Source organism: Falco peregrinus, chromosome 9 (genome assembly GCF_023634155.1).
Source record: "Falco peregrinus isolate bFalPer1 chromosome 9, bFalPer1.pri, whole genome shotgun sequence".
In the NCBI taxonomy this organism is placed as follows: Eukaryota; Metazoa; Chordata; class Aves; order Falconiformes; family Falconidae; genus Falco; species Falco peregrinus.
In genome coordinates, this window is record NC_073729.1 from 8,960,289 (window position 1) to 8,982,923 (window position 22,635).

At 43.7% G+C, this 22,635-nt stretch overlaps 1 protein-coding gene across 9 annotated transcripts in view; it reads right to left on the bottom strand.

Annotated features, from left to right (window-relative positions):
- DENND2B (DENN domain containing 2B) overlaps nt 1-22,635 on the bottom strand; it is a 178,849-nt gene that overhangs the window by 12,036 nt on the left and 144,178 nt on the right. For all 9 annotated transcript variants that reach the window (XM_027778347.2, XM_055813737.1, XM_027778348.2 and 6 more), the window contains 3 exons: nt 20,702-20,779; nt 16,659-16,799; nt 13,514-13,662 (listed from right to left, as the gene is read on the bottom strand). In XM_027778347.2, coding sequence (XP_027634148.1) covers nt 13,514-13,662; nt 16,659-16,799; nt 20,702-20,779 — 368 coding nt within the window. The remainder of the gene's footprint in view (nt 1-13,513; nt 13,663-16,658; nt 16,800-20,701; nt 20,780-22,635) is intronic.

Here is a 22,635-nt window from a genome sequence, read left to right on the forward strand (position 1 = left end):
GAATGTGCAAGCACACGCACTCAGAACAACAGGCACACTCAGAGACGCAGCATCGGGTGCGGGGAGGGCTGGGGAGGGGGCTGTGGCCGCTGGAAGCATATGGGATAACCTTCTCACCAGGAGCAATGTGAAGCAGTAAACACCTTTGTGCTGGTAAACTAATACTGAAGCGAAATGGAGATTTTTGAGAAGGGGAGCTGTCACGGGTAACAGCACTGCTGATTGGGGATTAAAGGGTACCTCTTCGTGTCCATGTACAAGCCCTGCAATTACTGACGGGTCTGGGAGACCCGCCTGTCTGTAGGATTGCTTGCATTTGTAAGGCACCATTTTCACATGATCAGGATTCAGAATTTAACTTGTTTTCACTTAAGTTTTTAAGCTTGTGTGTCTGCCTCCAGAGAACTCTTTTGTTTTTCAATTTCAGGCAAAATTATATAGAATCATAAAGGAATTCAGGTGGGAAGAGACCTCAGGAGGTCAGCTGATCCAATCCCCTTGCTAGGCATCAGATCAGTTTGCTTGCAAAGCCAGATAAAAAATTACATTGTTTTGTTATATAAAACATCTTTGCTGCCCTTTTTTGTGAAATGGTGGCAAGTTTTCATGGCAAGGACTTGAAGGCTGGCAGGAGGGAGTGCCCTGTATGCCAAGGACTTCTAACAGTGATGCCTAAATTCACTCTGATGTGGTTACATTAGAAGCCAACTTAAAATAATAATTTTGTGCATATTAATAAGAGACTTATTTAGCTGCTGATTTCTTCAGAAGTTGTTGTTCACACTGAGCAGCACGTTCCTTTCCATTGTAGCCCTGGGCTACACAGAGAAATGGGAGGCTTATCTGGGAGAGGAAGATCATCTTCATCCTGCAGGGAACCAACCCTAGGGAAAGGAAGAGAAGGAAAGGAAGGAAAGGAAGGAAAGGAAGGAAAGGAAGGAAAGGAAGGAAAGGAAGGAAAGGAAGGAGACCGAATTAAATGCAAATGGATAAAAATAAAACCTGTGAGGCAGAACTGGGAGGGAAGGAAGATGAGCCTGGGAAACGTGAACTGAGGGCAAAGAGGCTGGGATGCAAAACTAAGGGACAAGACAGTGTCTGGCTGAGCCAAACGATGCAAGAACCAGGGAAAACAATTTAATATGAATGTGGATAAAGCTGCCATGCATGTGCAGCCAGATTATTAGGTCCCTGTGACACTTTTCCCCTGTCCCTGTTGCTATAGGCAGATGGAAGGGCTGTGAGGCTGTCTGATAGCCATTACCCACCCCCAGTTGGTACCAGAGATGCTGAGAGGGGCTGCTGCTGCAGGAGGGAAGGTCAGACACTGGCACAGCTGAAGATGTGGCTCAAAGCCTGCTCGTGGCACAGGTGCAGGCCAAACATAGCCAGTGCTCATACGATTCAGGCACCTCGGTACTGCTTCCCCTGTGCCCCACTACGCACAGCCTGCTGATAAGCAGACAGACACAAAAATGCAGTTTCTACCAGCAATAATTTTCAAACTGAAAAGACAGTTTTCCTCCACAACCATTATATTTACCTGTATGCGAGAGACAGAAGATTATGATCAAAACCAACACCAGAATTGGTGCTCAGCTTATTGCTGTTTGACCCAAATGAATTCTAATACAGTAATTTATCTGGACACTGATAGAAAAATTATTTCTAATGATTACAAAGCAGCAGGAATTATAGTCAGTTCATGCCTGGGTTCACCAATTAAAACAAAGCATGAGGGGCCAGGCAAACTACTGTTTTAGGCTTTGATTCAGCAAAGTATTCAGCACAAGTTTCAGTCTTAACTTACTTTCATTGTGCTGAAATACTTCGCTGAAATGAAGCCTCAAAGACCTTTTCTTTGTCTGCTTCCATTATAATCAGATCAGTCCCCATGCACACACACAAGACCACAATACGCGGCAGCCCCTTTGGAACCATGAGACTGCTGCGGAAGAGCACTCTCTGAATGGCTGTGAAGTCAGCCTTTCTCATCAGCAAGTCATGTTTCAGCTTCTGAAATCTGAACAATTTTTTGCTTTTCTAGAAACCCTTCAGGGGTAAAGCAAACTACAGAGAATCCTTCAAGCCTTTATTAGGTGCTTTGGAAGTACAGACTGTAATTCTTTAAGCTATTAAATAAATTTCATTTACTGCTGATGTATTATTAATGTATTTGTTAACTTTTAATAATGTAATTTAATTTTAAATTAAATAATCCTTGAGCGAGAATTCCCTGTGGCAGAATCCTTCTGTAAAGGGCCCACCTCTCTGTAGGGGTCCCCAGGGAGGAGTGCTCCCCTACCACTACCAAGGCTCCTCTCCTCACCTGACCTTCAGGCAAATCTGTGAAAATCTGGGTAGCTGCAAGAAGTTTTGGAAGGAGCGGTTGCATACGTGACTCAAAAGAGGGTTCTGAACCCTCTGAATTTCCTGTTAATAAATCTGACCTTTCTCTAGAATCATCAGTGAGATGTTCAAACTCAAAGTCATGGGTGCCTATTACATTAAAAATTCAGCAAGTTTAGGCTGTAAAAGCCAGAGTAATATTTTGTATTGTGATTTCTTTTTTAAAGCAAACACTTAAGTAAGAGGTAAACTAAGAGTCACAACATGAGGTCTTTAGTTGCTGCCCCGAAGTATGCAGCTAATACTGTATCTCTAATCAATACCCAAGAGCCTTCTTTTCAGGAAACATGGACAAAACTGTACGTGTATATTTTAGGTTACTTTTTCTCTTGATGTTAGGGGAGACCTGTCAATAGAAAGCTCTGCTCCTAGTGTCTAAATAAAACAGGGAATTCTTTAGTGTAAATGTGATCGTGGTGGAGGGGAACACATATAATTCATGTGAGGTTCACGGTGAGCCAAGTCCATTCGAGCCAACTCAAATGCAGCAGCCAGTTCTGAACATTTCATAACTATCATTACACACACTACAGCAAACACTGCTACAGTGGATCTCTGCAACTGGGTAAAGAGCTCTCTAAAGCACAAATGAGAGATCTCCCCCTGTCTGTTATGGACTGTAGCATGTATTACCCAGCTGCAGCAGTGAGCTAACAACTCTTAGTCCAGAAGCAGGTGAAAATCCCTCACTCTGCACAGGAGCTTGACAAAGGAAAAATACTATACAAGAGATGAACGTTTCCCAGGGTGGGTGACTGGTGTCGCAAACCAAGAGTGCTGCTTTTGCGTCATGCCTGTCAGCCTCCAGGGTACATCCACTGCTTCCTCACCTCCTGAGCAAGGCACAGGCAAGCACATGGCAAGCAGCAGCCTGATCCAAAAGTGAGAACCGAACTGTGCTTTTGCCAGAGGTGAAAGGCAAAGTCAAGTCACACTGGCTCCCCTAATTCGAATGCTGACACATTTGCTGCAAATGACCTTTACGCTATCTCACGGAGTGCAAACAAGGCCTCAGCGATAACACTGGCAGAGAGAAGGGGGCACAGACTAAGGAGGAAATGCATACTTTCCACATCACATCAGCCCAATTATCGTCTGTCCTTTGCAGAATCTTCTTAACTAGCTTACAACTCAAAGAGTGTAGCTCCTTAACCCTCACACCCCTCAAATGGTGGTTTCTCCCCCATGAAAATAAGCCAAGCCCAAACCTTGTTTTGCAAGAAATGACTCACACCTCAGATCTTTTTCTGGTGCTTTCTACCATGCAGCCTGAGAAAAGCCAAGCTTGTAAAAGTCTCATAAAGTAATCACAATATGACCTCACCTGTCTGACGGAAGCAGTGCTGCAGTTCCGTACCAGTGGGGCACCAGTGACACCATTAATTCTGGGACACACTCCAGTGATGACTGATGCTGAGTTACAGAGAACCCAGGCACCGATTCTTCTGTGGAACTGATGATTCCAGGTGGATTTTTAAGACGAACACAATGGCTACAACCCCGTTTCTGGAATTGTTTTCTCTGAGTTTAATTCATGGAGCCATGGTTTGCCGTGTCAACTACGGTTCATGCAGCAGACTTGCCCAACAGTTTGCATCATCCTCTGTGTTGCTTTTCTAGTCCCTCCTTACCATATTTCACAGAAAATTGAGTAGGCAGCATCTTCATCCATAAACTCTTCTCTGACCACATCCCCTTTAGCTTAAGCTTGCAACATCCTCTGTCTTGTGCTATCTTATCCCACCAGTGAGGCTGCATCAGCACCCTTGCTGTAATTACCTGAACACACCCCCACAGCACTTAATGAGTACACCAGGCAATGTGGAGCAGAAGGGGTGACAGCCTGCCACAGCGTGTCCTTGTCCTTTCATCGCTCCCCCGTGAAAGTTTGTTCAAAAGCATGAGGACAGAAAAGCTTTTCTGTCACTGTAAACATCCTGTCATAGCGGAACAGAGAACATCACAGAACTTTAGGCCATATATTGATTGATACACTCAGCTCTGTGCTAAGATACACGCTAAGAACAAGGAACTTCAAATTTAGGGTTTTCTAAGATTACAATAGAAGAGATGAAAGATTACAGCTGTGATGCTCCTGGTAGCCCACGTTGTTACGCGGGAGGGCTGTAGCAGCAATCCGTGCCCAACTGTAATTTACAGCCAATGGCTTAAGGAATAAGCAGGTATGTTCCGATGCCGTAGTGCAGCCAGGAGGTGATGTCAGGAACACCCCGCACCCTGTAGCTGCCTATCCTGATGGGATGATGTCTCCTAGCTAAACAGAGATGGACTGAAATATGATGTGCCCTCCGATATTCCTATTTTAAAGCTGCTGGATTTGTCAGTCACTCAAAGTTATTCAGATTTTCAATGTTATTTGTAATATTGCCAATGAAGAAGTAAGTGAAGGTTCGTTTTGACTATACAGGATACTTCCTTTCTGTTTTTCTTCCAAATATTAAAAGACAGATAATTTATGAAAAATTTCCAAATGTTACCATAATTTTACACAAATTAGTGAATTATTTGTCTTATTAAGAGCTGTGTTTTCAGAATCCAGCTCCCACCTTCCTGGAACACCTGAGTGACAGACAGTCTGAGGTCCCACAAATAACTGCAAAGCACAACCCCGGCTCATGGCACAGGTCAAGGTTGCATGACATGGAGCTGAGAGCTGAAGACCAGAGAACGCACTGTTAGGATCTCTCTCACCCCCTCCCCTCCCCCCATCCCACTGCCACCCGCCACCTCTCCCCACTCTCTCTCTCAGAATACCTCTGCAGTACTTAATTTAAAAGAAAGCAGCAAAAGGTTGATTGAAGGGGAATGTGGTTTTAACAAAGACATTTCTTCGTCCCATAATGCTTCTGCATAAGAGAGGCACATGACAGCCCCTAGAGAAAGAGACACACAAAGTGCCCTTCAGAAGAAAGATTTGGCTTTTCAAGGAGCTGGTGCTCAACATGCTTTCCACAAAGCTCAAGCAAATAGGATTCTGGGCAAAAAGACATTGCTTTGACACATCAGCCACCCGCCCAAGCTTTGTCAGGTGGTTACAAGAAAAAAACCCCAATGTTTCAAAGTGGACAGTTATCCATAGTGCCCACAGAGTTATCCAGACCCCTCCTGCAGGACAGTTTCTTAGCACAAATCTGTAACAAAAGTGGTTCTGGCCCAGGTGCTCCAGGAGTGTCAACTACTTGTTCTTTCCACACTGGGGACATTTACTCCTGCCAGTCCTTGTTAATGTTCACACTGGTGGTTTGAGATTCACAATCACTGCACTATTAACAACAGGACAGCTGTGAAGTAGGATGGAGAGTTTTTCTAGGTAGTAACAAAGGAGGAGAAGAGCAATCCCAACCCCCTAAGCCTTCTCATTCAAGAGCTGAAAAGAGGGAATCTATCTAAACCCCTTGCTGGGAGCTAGAAGCTGAGCTGGGAAAATGTTGGAACTTACGGCCATATGGTTATTGTGCCACTAAGCAATCCAGAAGAGAATCACCAAACAACATGGTCATCTTCCTATCCCATTCCCTTTCACGGGGAAAGGGAAGAGAGTGAATTTGGTTGCACAAATTGTAAGTGGAAAAACGATCAAGTTTTCCCACTGTACTGCACTGGCCGAAGCCTGAAGTGACATGAATAAATACCACTGGAAAGCAGGGCAAGAGGAAAGGAGGTAAAGGAAAATCACACAAGCTCTACCCTTCCTGGGACACAGCATATTAAAAATGCATCAAAATTTACTGCATATTAAAAATGCCATTATTAAATTGCTTTTCACTGGGACTGTGAAATCTTAAACAAGCCAGAGACTTTGAAAGTTCATTTTGTTTCTCAGGCTGTCTCTTCTGCCTGACACACATTTTCCTACTGTCCATGCACAGCTCCTCGGTTGGCAACAGTCATCACAGAACCTGAGTGCCAGAGAAATGTAATCCAAGTGGTACAAAATGCAAGTATAACTTGAGAGGGGGGAATAAAGTGCAAAATCTCTCTCAAAAGTCTTGAGAGACAGCTCTGCTAGTTACCTTAAACCACCAATTTCACATCACATTGAACACCTTCCATCCTAGCATTTAGACTGTAAGACAAGGTGCTCAGCATCCTGCAGGACTGGGCTGCACAGAAACGTCCTACTCAAACAAGATTGCTAGCTGTATTTGGTAGGAAGGAAAGCAGCAGAATATCAAGAAATTGCAGCTACATCAGGCCAAATAATCACATATGTTACAGAAGGCTTAAGTTTTTTTTAAGTATGTATGTTTCTACTTAGTGATGCTTCATAGTGCAAGCAGACTGAGAAAAAGCAGTCTCACAAAAGAAAAGCGATTGCGGGGTAGGTAACGGAGACTCAGACAGACTCTAGAGGATGCTTCTTTTAGAAAAGATGAAGGGGCTGCAAGCTGTTGTCCCTTAGGTAAAGCAGGGGTGGTCTGCGGGCTCTAAATCACTCCTCAGTGGGGGCTGATCTGGCTCTCACTGGAGGAAATGGAAACTCTCTGGTTACTTACATGAGAAATGGATGTTTTTGCTGTAGAATAAAGTCTGTCTGCTAGGCATGATTACATATTGGATAATTATACAAGGACTCATTCCTTCCACTGCAGAAATTAGTGGAAGAAATTCTTTAGCTTATGTTCAGCATGGCAGACCAGACAAGGACAATAATCCTGACAGTATTAAGAAAGCACTTCAAGATCTTTGGATAAAAAAATACCAGAAGAAATGTCAGCAATCCATACTTCTCCTCAGTTTAGACATAAGATCTGGGAACTATTACACACTCCATAGGTACAGCAGCTTGCATCTCTAAACACCTCCTTCTTTAACGCACAGCTGATAACAGTTTTTCTGTAGACAAAGAACTGTACTTCTAGCTCAGTATAGGGCTGTGCCAGATGGGACCAAGAGAAAACACAGTTGTGTCTCCTGTAGCCTGTGCTCAGACATGGTACAGACCAGTTAGAGGCTGGCAAGAGTAAATTCTCCCTCACAAGGTGGTTTCTGGCATGTGTTTGTCGTCAAATTTCCCTCACCTTTTTTTTTTGTAGAGGTTTTTTAGACAGGGAAAGTAAAGGAAATCTTTATTACTGGTCAAAGCTCACTGTCTGTTTACTGAGCACACTTTCTCTGTCCTAACACATGCGTTTTTACCTTTTAACCCACAGGCTGGCAGATTTTACAAGTGTTATGGTATGACAGACTACTGGAAAGGAGCATCCCCAGGCAGCAGGTGGGCCTGGTCAGGCCTACCATTGCCATGAATAGTTTGTAAGAATTATACCCTACTTCTGGTAATAAAAAATAAACAACAAGGAAATAAGGAATGAGCTTTCAATTTAGTAATCTGCCCAAAAGTTTAGCTACTGGTGCTTTTCCACTTGATCTTGCTACAGGGCTGAGGAACAATGATTTACTCTTGCTGCTAAAGCATTGCCACTTATCACCTAATTAAATTTGCATATTTTAAGTTGAGCTACAAGATTATGCTATGATTTCTTGTCTGCTAAAGGATTCCTAACACAATTTTTCTAGGTAGGCACTGAGAGAGGGGCCCAGGCTGCCTCTCAGCTGCTAACTGTGCAAAAGAACAGCCGCAAATAGGTGACAAGCACCGACACTCCCTGCACCGGACACAACACGGACAGCCCTAAGCTGTGTCTGTGCCTGAGACTGGGGAAATGCCATTGTTTATTCTGAAAGCCTTTGCCCTTGAATACAAGTACACTCTGCTCCCCTTTTGCTCCACAAAGCTAAGAGAGACGTGCCTGCGGGATGACTTCCCCTGGTATTTACATATTTATGCTTCAGTCCTGCATTAGTCAGTGTTTCTGTCTGGAGCCCATAACCTTTGGTCAGGTCTGGGATCTGCCTGGACTTTCTACAGTTGTGCTGGAACATGGATCCCTCCTGGCAGTCCAAAATACTTTGGGGAGAGGTAGGGAGGTTTTTGCCCTTAACAAGATAAAAGCTTTTTATCCGTAACAGGATAAAATCTTCCCACCTCATAGGTGTCTTGCTTCTGCTTGCAACAACACCTCTTGACTTCATGGGGCAAGCACGGCAGGGGAGGGTTTCAGGGGGCTGCAGCACACCGGCTGACAGACTGCTGGTCCATGCTGGGCCTGGGCTGAGAAACACGGAGGGGGAAAAATCCCTCCTTGGGAAGACAAAGTCATCTGTGGCCATCCCTAAGGGAGGAAGGCACTGATGAGCAGGAGCTTTAGTTGCACTGAAGTTCGCTGTCATCCGACACTGCCTCAGCCTTATTCCCTCCCATCTCCCCTGCACGTGGGTAAAAACTGGTGGGTTTATTCACATGAGAGATTGTAAATGCAGCTGGCTCACACCTAAGGATGGTGCACAATAGACACCTTTCAGTAGCAACACCACCCTGAAGCGTGCCCATCCCAATGCTCCTGCCAACCCCCAGCCCCCAGTACCCTGCTCTGCCCCTCTCCCAGCACAGGAGCTCCTGGTGTGACCTTGCCGAGGCACCCATCTGCTTTGGAGAAACTTTGCAAAATGAGTAATTCCTACTGTGGCTGGGCTGGCACAGCCTCCTGGGTGAGGGAGAGCACGGTGCAGGGCAGAAGCAACAAGGGGAGCAGGAGGAGGGACTTCCTGAGCTAGCAGTGACACTTAAACATCTGGCCCACCTTCGCCTTGGGGTATGTTTCCAAGCTCACCTGTACAATTTAGAAGCATAAAACCCATTGCTGTCAAATGAGATTTTTTTCCTTGAGGCCCATGCTCCTGCTTCACTGAGAAGAAGCTGAAATACCTCACGTAAAAACAAAATTCACAACAATGAAACGTTATTTTGTCTTTTACAAGAGCAGGGACTCTATAGAAGCCTTTCACAACCCCTAAAGCTTCAGAAAGGCCGCTGAAAGGAATATGCTAGGATTGAGATCCACAGCAAACCACAAGTCTCATCCAAACACTCCCACTGCTCTGGCTGGCATTGGACTGGACCCACATGTGAAATGTAAGCAAAATGTGCTCAGAGTCCTTCACAGTACAGTGGATTACAGCAAGAGTGCTTTTTACTTATGAAAAAAGGGGTTATAACAAAGGGACCTTGAGATGACCTAGGCCTTCCTTTTCCCCTCTCCAAACATTCAGGGGAAAAGGCAAAGAGACTGTTCTCACTCGCATGGAGACATCACCTCTCCTCAGCAAACATGTCCACAAATTTGTTTCCCCAGCATGAAATTAAAACAAGCAGAGAAATATATTCCTTCCAATGTTTGCTTTCTATTTATTTTCTGTTGCTACCTTTGTGCCTGCAGCAATGCCAATGTTCCCAGAGCCCCAGAACCCACCACTTCTGCATCTGTTGCCTGGCAAACCCCAGCAGACTGCACTAGAGCAGCTCTTCCTTTGCAGCTGGCAGTCACGGGGTTGTTTCACGGTCGGGGTGAACAGGCAGAGCAGCAGGAACACAAACAGGGGCTCCCAGCTGGAAAGGGGATTGGAACTGGGGTGCAACATACTGTCTCAGTTGTGCTTTCAGCAGATGTTTAAGGAATTGGAGCTTTAAGCTACCCCTTTATGAGTTGTCCTTCTTCTTCCAAGTTTCTCTACTGTTATCTTTATTTCTCTGTTATCTTCTTGACTGTTCATGAAAGGCAACCTACTGAAAGGCCACTACCAGATTCAAATGAATTTCTGAAGGTGAGCAAATAGCCACAGGGATTTATTCACCCAATTTCAAGCAGAAAAAAAATAGATAAGCAACTTGTCAGGGAACAAAACCCTCAAACCTAACTGCACATATCCAACCGAGGCAACCTCACAGTCCTGTCATTCAAAACTTTCTATGGTTTCCTCATTGCTGGTAGCATCACTTTCTGTGTTGAAAAATGGCAACCTCTTCTGCGCAAAGATCAAGGACTATAAATTTTCACATTCTGGGCACTGTAAGAACCATAAATAACAATTTATTGAATTAATCTCACTTCACTAGGCCTGACTTCCCCAACCTTGTATAATGTGTGAAATCATTTATTGCTTGGAGACCTGTTAAACAGGCAGCCACAAAAGCCCATTGCATCTCATTGTTTCAAGCCTAAGCCTCAACATCATTTATTTCTAAGCTATTTTTTGGGTACATGCAGAAATCAAACCCTTGTAAAATCTTTTTAATTTCCTGCTCTCGTTCTTTGGGCCCACAGACTGGACCTGTAAGATATTTCACTTTTTTTTTTTTCCACATTACTGGTAAACTCCCTCAGTTTCAGCTGTGATGCCCATAAACAAAATTCACATCAGACAAGGCGAAGGTTCCAAGACAGACAGTTATTAGCTCAAAGCCGGAGTGTTTCATTTTAGACTTCATCCCCATTTAAACCATGAAAACCTCAGTAAATACTGAATTTAAATCCACTGTCACTTTCTTCAGGCCTTTGTCAAAGGACTCATTATTAGTTTCTATTTTACAGTACCTCCTAGATCCCCGTGCTGAGAGGGGCCACACTGTATCAAGTAGAGCCGCATGCACACACAGAGCAAGAAGCAGCCTCCATCCTGGAGCATTTAGGATCCCAGACAGACCAGACAAAAGATTAGGAAGAGGTGCTACGTTTCCAGCGTGTGTCACACAGCAGGTCGGAGGGTTCAGAAGAGGAGCTCAGGATTCACAAATCAATCCAGGGACTTATCTACCACACAGATTTTGTCATACTCTTTTTCAACAAAACAAAGTATATGGATATAATATAGGGTACATGCAGATATAATGAAGTATACGAATATAAACCTTTTTATAAGACAGGTTCTGTCCCTTCTTACAGGAGCAACCACAAAACCTCGTAAGCCTCTTGGATCCACCTGAGTCCTCTCCCTTCTCAAAGTACGTGCTGATGGCCCCCGACCCGATGGCTCGCTCTCACAACAGAAACAGCAGTTCACTGGAAAACAGTTGTTGTGGCAGAGCGCAGTGTTTGGATATGTGTTTACTGGAAGGGATCTTTATTATTTCCAGTTCCGGTTGGTCTCGGTGCTCTGTTTCTGTGTGCCAAAAGGCTGAGCAGCAGCACTTTGCCTGTAAGCAGGACTGTTACGCTCTGCTCTGAGCCCTGTAGGACTAGGCAGCTATCAGGAGAAAGGTAACTGCACAGGCAAGCCTGAGCTGTTAGCTTCCCATCGGGCTTGCAATGTGTATAAAACCCTGGTTGCCCGATGAAGTCCTGGCTTACCATGAGCCTTTAGCATTGGCAATATGACTGTTTTCCAAGCCAAGCTGCCTTAAGCCTGTCAAAGTAGGTTTAATTGTTGCTTCTTTTCTCTGAATAGTGCCCATAAGTGTTATATGACATTGGCTAGGCCAGCTGTCCCAGAGAAACGCTCCAGGGAATGGCTGCTTTCTGTCCCAGCCCTCATGGCTGAGGATGTCTCCTGCAGCAAGCCATCCCCGCAGCTCTGTGCCCGTGGTCCACAGGTCGGGGCTTGGGGTACTTTGCCAAACCAGGGCATTACAAAGAAGTCACTGGGAACTTCAAAGCAGAGCAACGGTTGGCAGCAGCACAGCACAGCCCTTATTTTCTCTGTACCATTTTTGTGATTTTCCACTCAAATCACTGCGCCTTTTGAAGGAACGCAGACCCATGTCATTACGAGTTAGAGTTGTGGGTGCCACTAATTCTGCTAAATGAATGGTAAAAGAGAAACAGACAGAACGATGTAATTAAGCGTGCCGTAGAAAAAGTCAGAAGGAATACACCAACAGTATTTCCAAAAGCCACCTGCCTCAATATTCATGGTGTGATTCATATCAGTACTGAAGTGCTGCAGAAACCCCAGACCAGCTACACAGTTCTCACCAGGAGTTTATGTGAAATTAAGTCATCCCAAATGGTCATTCAAATTAAGGGTTATTGACAAGGGAAGGGATGAAATAAAATGCACCTGTTGATCTAGACAACAAAAAAGACCGCTGAGGAAGTAGCTTTATAACCTGAGAAGGGTCTGCAACTTTAAGAAATTCTCCCCTAAAGGTTGTAAAGCTTTTACTATGCAAAGTATTTTTGCTATTGTATACACTGGCGGCCACTAAGTGTAGCTATTATTTCTGGCGGTCATTCAGAGAAGGTCGGGGCCGATAAAGTGTTTAACAGAGTTTGTTTGGGTAGATCCATCTGTGTTTTTAACCACCCATACAGTCCTTTGTGTCCTTTTAAAAGACACTGGATGTTCCTGAGTCTAATAAATTATGGTCTTTATTTTTATTTGCCATCTCACATTATTTATCATGCCACAGCAAAGAACGTCTTCTTTACAACGTCTATACTTTTGTGTATGGATTACACAAGCATCTAAACCAGGGATGATTCTTTGCTGCAGGGCAGGGGTGCAGCCTGCACAGAGCTCCCATTTCCTTGGTAAAGGTCATGTGGAGTTGTGACATGTCGCTGTCACTCCTTACACCTTGGGGTTAGTTCACGCCTCAGAGGAGCCAAGGAGGGGAGGCCGCAATCAAAGGGCAGGGAAGTAAGAGGTATGTTGAAAGGATGTAGCAAGGAGCCCAGGATGGAGCTTTGGAAAGTAGACATTTTCAGGTCATGTGAGCACCAGAAGAAATACCTTAACTAGTTGGGATGGACCATGATAGCATTCTTAACACTCCCACTGGATGCGTTCTGTAGTGCAGGATTTGAAACCTAGCCCCACTATAAACTCTGTACTGCATGGAGCAAACCAGGTGAACTCTCAGCACCCCACTTCCCTGCCTGGCTGACCTGCATGGCCACAAAGTGACGATCTCTGCTACTGTTTATGACTACTCTGTTCCAAAACCTGAAATGAAAAGTTGCTAAGGTCTATATTGCTTCAAAATGCTGTGCAAAAATTTGCTGACTATGAAGCAGGTGAGTATTGGTAGCACCATTTTACAGATGGGAAAGCAAGACACAAGTGGTTTATAGCAAATGCGTGTCCCACCTGATGCAAATAATTCCATTGATGTAAAAATTATTTAAAACCTACAGTGAGAGGATCCTCACATCTGACAACCATTCTGGACATTTCATAAAGCATTTTGTATCCAGAGATACTACTGTCCTGAATGTGTGGTTCAGGTCCCTTTGCCGCTTACCTGAGCTTATCTGCTACAAAAATCACACGCCGTTCCAACAGGAGAGAAGCAAAGATCCTGATGATCTGACGAATGCTGAGGCACTTGAAAAGGCATTCAAAGTCCACGTGTTCCAGGCGTGAGTCCATGGGCCGCCGCAGCTCAATAACCTGAACACATCCAACAAACATCAGTCAGCATCACTGGTCAGGGCTGACAGTGCCAGGGGCGCCCAGCACCCCAGCCTGGGCCCTCCAGCACTGCTCTGTGCTTTCCTGTTGAGGGGACACAGAAAATGACCCCCATCCTCTTTCGCAAACTGAGGCTGGAGGCACAGCACTCCAGAGAAAGGGCATATTACACAATTCACTATCAAGTCATTCTTCTTCCCAGAATACCGTTGTGCACATTAAATCTGCTGTCATTTCTGATGGAAGCATAATTCTGCCTTCTGAACACCCTGTCAGAGATGCAAAGCTTGGCTGAGTCCACAGGATGAACCGAGTAACAAACTGCAAACACTGGAGCCGGAAGCTTACAGGGTTAAAACAGCCATACAGACAAGGTAAATTTGGTTATGAACTTGGCTAGCAATCCAAATTCACATCTAGATAGAAACCAGGGACTGAACTGAAAGGCCAGTCAAAATGCAAACCCAATTTACTTCATTTTCACTCTTCTATGATGCATAATTCACTATATAATGTTTGCAAGCTTTTTTTGTCATAAAGATATATGTACATATATATACTTAACTGGGGAGTCAGGACAAGGTCTTAGATGGTGACTTGTGACATCCCTTTAAAGTCTAATTTTCATACTTCATCCATGACCTCAGGCCCTCTCCTTCCTTTTCTCAAATGCCTTTTGCTTGATTCCTTTATTATATCTTCCTTTTACTCTGCAATTGACATGTTCAGATGTGGAACTTGAAGGTGGAGGACAGAAAAAAGAAGAGGGAAAAATAACATGAAGAGAGTAACAGAGGGAGAAAAATATGAAGTGCAAGACAGCAAATGATGAACTACTGAGGAATTTGAGGAAACAGAAGGGAAAGGGGAAAAGTTGGCTAACTTGAAGCTGTGTTGAAATCTCTGAAGACATATTAATAGGAACATACATACATCTCCTTCTTTCCATATGTCGAAAAATCACCGTCACTTTATTGCTTTAGACCACTTTTATGTTTTCATGCACATGACACCACATTCCATGAGCATACTGTATTGGGTTTAAACTGGAGTAGCCCTGACAAAATTCCTCACAAGCACACTGTTTTAAGGATATGATCAAGACCACACGATACTGGAAACAAACCCAGTTTGTACCAGTTTCATTGTAATACTGTTTGTGATGAGTAAACATAGGACTGGAAAAAGAATGCCACTGTTAGAACAGTATTTCTGTACAGATTTGATTTTTTTTAAGGCCTGAAATACAGAAACATTATGGTGCCAGAGCATCAGATACCCGTCACTCAGCTGTTGCCCCAAACAGCAGTAAGAATCGAATTGCAGCGTGATGGTGTCCCATGAATACCTCCTTGGGAAACGCTGCCTGCCGACCTCTCTTATATTCAGCAAAGGTGCCCCCATCCGTTCCTCAGCAGGGGGACTGCAAGCTCCACTCACCTTTATGCGCCACATCATGAGGAGCTGGTTTTACTGCAAAACTTCCAACACTAAAATCTTGCTGCAGGGTAGGATGCAATGCAAGTTATGGCAGATTTTACAAATGCCATGGATGTTTTCTGTTGCCTGGCAAAGCCTTCTGCTTCAGTCTGCCTCATCACAAAGAAATATACTGTCTACTTCCCAATTAATCATCATCTTTGTTTAGGCCAGAGGAGCCACAATGGAAGGACAAGATTCTGTTCCTAATTAAGCCAGTGCATTCCATTTAAATAACAAGTTTGTACTAGCATAACAGAGAGCAAAGCTCAGCCAGAAGAGAGTTGTTTGTTTGGAATTATCTCAATGTTTTTCTCTGGGAGAGTTCAGAAGCTTGGGCAGAGGACAGAGGAGTTGCAGATCCATGATTCTTAGATATATTCACATCAAAAAAGCATTATCAGATCTTACCACTGTCACACCTATCAGCCCTTCAGTTTTCTTTTGCTTCTCCAGAAGAAAATGCCTGTGACTTAAACATGCCTCACAAGTCACTTATACAAGGAACACTTTACATTTCATACCAAGTGACATCACAAGCCCACTCTGCTGAAGTCAGTGGCACTACACTTGGAGAAAATATTGTTCAATGTAAAAATAGTAATAGCACTGTAAAACTAACCCCAAGCAGTGTAAAATAACCCGAGAGGGGAATTTTTTTCCTGCTTCAACTATCTGGGCCACATTCTATTTATATCTGCAGTAATGTATTTCCTCTGTATGCTTGCCCATCTGAGTGGAGCTACTGTGTACTTACGTAAGGACATACAGAGAGCAGAACTTGACATGGCGAAGGGTTAGCAAGCCTCAAGTTACAAAAAACTTTTTAAGCAAGGCACCGATATTGCCATTTTCCAGTAAGGCATATGTTGTATAATGCTAAGCTTCTAGCCACTTGAGTCAGTAATAAAAGGAAATTAAATCTATTATATGTATGCGTATACACACACACACACAAACTTCTATATGACATGCTTCTCCAAATATAGACTATTTCTTTGAGGTCCAGTTAATGGGTATTTATTGCCAAAAAGAGTTGTTGAAATGCTGCTGGTCACTCCCCCGACCAAGGCCAGGACCAGAAGTAATGAGGTTTGCAATAACAACCAGTGGCCAAACTGTTTAAGCACAGTCAGCATGGGAAACTGATACTTGCTTGTTATCACTGTGATAAAGCCCAGCAACACTAGTCTGTTAACTGCACTAGGCCAGGCACACTAGGACATCTGTGGTGTTTGTGGTTTTTTTCATTAAACACAGGTTATTCATAAATGGAAAATAACAAATGCATAACAATACGTTGGCTTATAATCATCAGTGGGAACTAGCACTATCTTATCAACTCTGGTGCTGCTCCTGCACTGCTCAGTTTGAGGGTGTGCCACCTCACATGCCTTGCGGTATCCATAGGTCTTCTCCTGGTTTTCTTTTGCTGTTTGATATTGGAGTGATGTTGGGGGAGGCTTTGACTTTTAATGTTTGCAGTTGCTTTTTACCTCGTTTCCAGCTCCAGGCAGAAAGGTTTTGACTTTGATTGTCTTTCCAGGTGCAGGAAAAGGAGATTCCATCAGGCTCCTCATAAATGGATAAACCAGGGCAGCAGATATTCCTCTTCTCCTTTCAACCTCATCCAGGATCTGATCCATTAGTAAGACATGAGAGAGAAATGGACAGAACATGTCAGCACCATATACACTTTTGAAGCATCTTTTGATCCAAGTGTGCCTAAACACATGGCAGAGCTAAGTTTAATTCTCCTCCGCCATGCATTTCTTCACTACCGTTAAAGCCACAGGACTTGATTGTACTCTAAAAATTATATATTTTCCAGTTACAAAACGGAGCCTGTTTGTGAATGCAGTTAACACAGAGACAAGGAAGAAATAACAAATCTGGAGAGGAGAAAGGAGACTCAGCATGGCAAAAGGGATCTCTATTGTCGGGATTTTGCCTCAACAACAGGGTAAGCTGAAGGAGAGAAAGATCGAGACAAATCCCATGATCACAGGCCAGGTCAGCATCACATCTCAGAGGTTTATCTTGAAATATGCATTAAGGAGAAACACTTTCTTCTGCCCTGAGCATCTTTTCCATTTCAACTGAGAGGGCAGGAAAAAGCCAGACCAGCAAGAAAAGGAACCCTGTCACACTAAGACACCAGCAGAGGTTCACCAGGAAAGAGCTCCTGGAAGAGTCCCGGCTGTGGCGGCAGTGGTCACGTCGCAGTCTGTACTGAGCTGGAGCCAACCACGAGCAGCAGCCTCACAAAGCATGCCCAGCTGTTTACACTGGGTGCCTGCATTAAGGTCATCTTCTGTCTGACATGACACAGACCAGGCAATCCAGTTCTGAAATCAGCAGATGGAACTTCTTACAGATAGAGAGGGCTATTATTTTCTTCTCTCTTTGGTCACATGGGCCAACATAAATTAGATCACAGCTAAGTTTTCCCACATTAGACAGACCATATAGATGATAAACCTAAAGAAGACGAAAAACAAGCTTCAAAGCAGTTAGTGGTTTGACCTGAAATGGTGATCTTTTAACCACCACTCAAGAGCAAAAGGCCATACACGAGTTAGTGGGTCTGAGCCAGGCATTTCCCCTTGTTTCTCTTGGAAATGCTTTTTCACTGAAACAGAACATTAAAAGATACTTAAGCACAAGCTGGTGACTTACAACGATAGCTAATGACACCAAATGCCAACAGAGGCATGCACTGGTGTATAGTTTCCCCTTCTTCCTTGCAACATGCTGAAGACCTAACTCAAGCAAAGCTGACCCTATATACATAGCTTGCATTCCAGCCCACGGAAGTGGCAGATAACCATAAATGAAGATATGAATTTCATTCCTGCTGTAATTTGGAGCACAACCATCCTCACTAAACAAAACCAGCTGCCCAAATGGGAAGCAGTAATGAACCAAGGCTATACCCCAGGTCCCTTAGTGCTCCTACACCCTGCCAGCATGCAGTTGTAACATGCCTAACATGTATCTCCTTTTCTGCAGTCACTATTTAATGCTTTATGTTGCTGGAGTTGGGGGCCATGTGTGTGTCATATCACTGTTCCAACAACCTTCACAAAACAAATAAAAAGGAGCATTTAAACTGAATAAAAGTTGTATTAGAGATCTCAGGAGATAACATGGTCAAAAACATCTGTTGAAATCATGATCAAATGAACTGGCTGAAAGTGAATATATCTGTGGTTCTCAAGTCTGTGTTAGCAGTAGGTATTACAACAGTGAGCATGAAAGGCTTTGAAGAAGTTGAAAATAATGCAGGCTATCAGAAACAGAATGATAAACATTTATAAACAGAGGACTCCTTTTGCTTTTCTGATAAATAATATTCAAGGTTTAATATCTCATGGTCTTTCATCACTCAGTTTTCTGTAAAGACAACTGTTCCTTGTTTTGACTAATTCAGCAAAGTGTACCATCATGATAATTTTCCTGTCTTTCACTGGATTTAATAATCAGGACAGCCCAGGTTCCTCTTACTAGGCTGGAAGAAAAGACTGTCTCCATCCACACATCTGTCTTCAAAACCAACAGGGATGCTAAGGCTCAAGCTCTTCCTCCTTCATTCAACAGCTGTTTTGTCCAAACCCTTTCTAAATGTGGTGCTTGGAGTGCGTGTTAAAGAGCTGTGCTAAATCCAGCCCACTGCTGGCATCAACCCTGTGTGCTGCCAAACGCCCTGCTCCCACCCTGCTGCCCGTACTGTCAGGAGGTGACCAGCCCCCTGTAGGACAGTGCCACTGTGGCCAGACTCCAGTGTGGATGGGGTCCTTTTGTGGCCCAGCCCCCTCCATGAGACCAGTAGTTGAAAAGGAGCACAGCTGTGTCACAGCCCCTTCAGGGCCCAAGATGCAACTGAGTGAGAGCCTGCCTTCCCCCCCAGACCATGAATTTGTGGTCCATGTGGCCAGGACCTGCCTGCCACAATGCCTGGGAACAGCCCCTGCCAGTGAAACTACACTCACCATCAAACTTGGGTTCATTTTGGCTGGATGATCAGAAACTTTTTTTCAAGTGACAGACTGAACTGGGAAAGCAGATCATTTGCAATTTTGGTGCAATGACCTTCCTTGTCTGACTTTAAACCTCAGTGCAGTGATAACTTGGTTGTAAGGAAGATACTTAAAAGTTTCCTTTTTTAATATTTTTTGCCCCCCCCCCCTTCCCAACTTTTCCTTTGAAAAATAGGCACTAACAAAATTAGATAAAAACATAAAAGCAAACAAAGAGCCTCAGGACATCTCTCCAGACCATGAGTCTGGTGAGCTGTGTTATCTTCCCAGAACAATGCATTCTGTTTCACTCACAGATATCTGTGTTTAGATACACATTATGTCTAAGCAACGCTGTTACAAACCCTTGATTTCAGAGCTTTATGAAAGAGGTCAGAAGCAGAATTGCAATTAACTATTGCAACCCAACTGTTTTTCTTCACACAAGATTTGTGTTAAACCAAGTTTTATCTAGAGAAGCTTGGAACCTGCTTTGAAGATAACATTCTGTATGATTACAAGATCATATGAACAATATAAATGCTATGATTTTTATTAACTTCAGTGATTTACACGTGGTTTTTTTTTATTCCTATACAAATGAACACAAAAAATCTGTGTAAGTTATGTGAGATTTCCCATATCTGAAGTGAAAATCTCTGGCAACTTAAAGCATTTCTTGAACACTGTATCAAAATAGGAAAAGGGGAAGGCAGCCATTTGACATTAGACATATTGTTCTTCACAAATCACCAGAAAATCCTATATGATACTCTGAAGTGCTTACTGGATTTTGAAGGACATGCTCTCAGAGAACTAGGAGGCCCTAAACTGGCAGTCAGAGAGACATTTCAAACGTTAATCAATCAGAAATAACCTTTTGTCTTACAAAAGAAAAATGATAGTGGCTCTGGAGCTGACTGGCAGCTGACTGTTTCTATGGCTAGTCAGTTCCCCAGTTTAGCTGCAATACCCTGCTTATTGTCTTGAAACTCTTGTGTCAAAACGGTAAACAACATCAGCATACAATGCAGCTTTGGATTCATTAATGTGGAGGCCAATTAAAAGATTATCTGTGCTTTCCTAGCCTCCAGAGATAAAAAAATCATGTCAGTAGAGCTAAGCACATAGAATTCACTCATCAAATAATCTTTTTTCTTAACCTCATCATTCCCTGGGGTATTGGAGTAGAAGTGGTACAGCCCATCATTCAAATGCTGGATGCCAAGAATTACAGCTCAGCACAGAACGGCTTTAGAAAACAATGGAAAAAACTTCAGTCAGCCAGATCATACAGACACCCAGATGTTTTTTGAATCAAGTTCTGCCTCGGTCACAGAAGTAATAGGACATTCTTTGATGAACCCAATAATAGGGATGGAATATCCAAAACAGCAACTGTAAAATACAGTAATCTCCCATCAAAGGGAGAAATTCTTCTTGTCTGGTTCATCACTGTGGATGTGTCTCAGTAAACAATCAAATTAAAAAGTAATATTGGAAAAAAAAAATCTTCTTACCTTGGAAAATAAGTCAAAGCACCCCAGCCGGCTGATGACACAATAAACTTCAGGTAGGCGTGGGCCTTTTCCACTTGGCTGATAACAGTAGAAAGGAGATTAAAATTACATATTAATTTGGAGTCATAAGGAAATACACTTCTCTCTCTGATCACACAGTTAGCCATCATGTGGCATCTTTCACTATCTGTTTCTCCATCAAAATAGCTACTCTTGGAAAAGCACCATATTTCTTCCATAAGACAGGAAACTGCAAAGCGTAAATAGTGCTTATCCACTTTGGAAATCACAGTGCATTGGAGTTGTATTCCAATATCGCTCCAGCTTGCAGCCATAAAAGCACATTTAACTATGACTGTAACTCTTGCCTGTGCTATCATTGTCCTCTGCTCCTGCTGTGGCATGAAGAGTGGGGCCACCCTGGGGCCATGTGCTGGAAGATGAGAACTACAGTGCTAAGGGAGATTATAATGCCTTTAGCTCCCCACTCACTCCATGATGTTCAAAGAGAGCTCAATTTACAGAAAACAAGCTCACAGACCTAAAGAAAGGCAAGCGGCATGAGCTAAACCATGAACTTCCTCAGATTAACGCAAGATGAACATAAAACCCTTCAAAAACAGTGGCAAGTATGAACCAATGACGCACACACACACTCCCTCCCAAACAAAAACCACCTATAAAGACCACCCTCTATAACCATCCTATTGAAGATACTTTCTAGAGAATACAATGGGTTTAAACTGGCATGACTGAAGTGTATTCCCTCCCCACACTGGACTCTGCAACCCTGCCTACACTGCTGCAGGGAACGGCCCACTCGCACCACGTGTGAAAGAAGGGTACAACCGCTGGCTGCATTCAGCTTTGTTTGCTGGAAAAGATGCAGGATTAGGCCTGTGCTGAGCAGTTTAGAAAAAACGTCCTCACTGGCAAGGTCCTCAGAGCAGAGAACTGGTCTGCCTGCGCCCTGCATGTGCACAACACGCACAGATGGCAGTGACATCCATGCGTAGCAGCTACCCACTGTATTTTTAATAAGCTGAGACGCAGCGTTCCAGTTTTGCGTAGTTCAATTGACTTTCACCAGATCAGCAGGCACACACTTCCTAGGGGCTGTTATTTTAAAAGGGCAGCTCGTTGACTTCAGATGCAGTCACATGCAGTCCCAGGATACAATGCAAGGAAGTCCCGGTGCTGCCTCGTCCGGGAGCTACGTCCACCCATGGCACAGAATGGCTGCAGGTACGCTGACAAACACCAGCACCCCAGCAGCAAAGAGTGGGGTCTGAGACAACAGACGAGGCTGCCTACTTCCTAGCATCTCGTGGAGTCAAGCTGTGCTCATGCCACATGGAGCGAAAAGTGGCTGGAAAAGAATCACTTGGCATCACTTAGCCTCTTCACACAGCTGTACATTATTGATATGCAGCAGTGATAGAATAATTTCCATTAATAACGACCCTGTGATAAAAAGCAGCTCAGTCACTGTTTCCATCAGCTTCTGCCCACTTGTATATTTAGCCCAAGTGGCTGATCATCTCCTCTGTATCCACATAGGCGGCCAGTATATTTTTATCTTTGTCTTATGATTAGACTCTGCTGATATAGTGATTAACTTCCCCATGGTGTGTTTGACATTTACATGCCATACAGATGTCAATCAAGAGAAACAGAGAGGTTGCTGTGCTTTTGAAATCTGAATATTGCAATCTAGACTTGGACAGTCAGCAGGTGCCTGCCTGTTATAATAAAGACCACAAAAAAAATACCAAAGCTAAGTGAATACAGATGAGTCTATTTCTGGATCCAAACCTGCTCACTACACGTCACATCTCTGAAAAAGCAGAGCCCTTTTTTGTCCATATTAGGTATAAAACCCTTTCTAAAGACACTGAGTGATTATATCAAGCATGTGGGATTTTGGTTAAAAT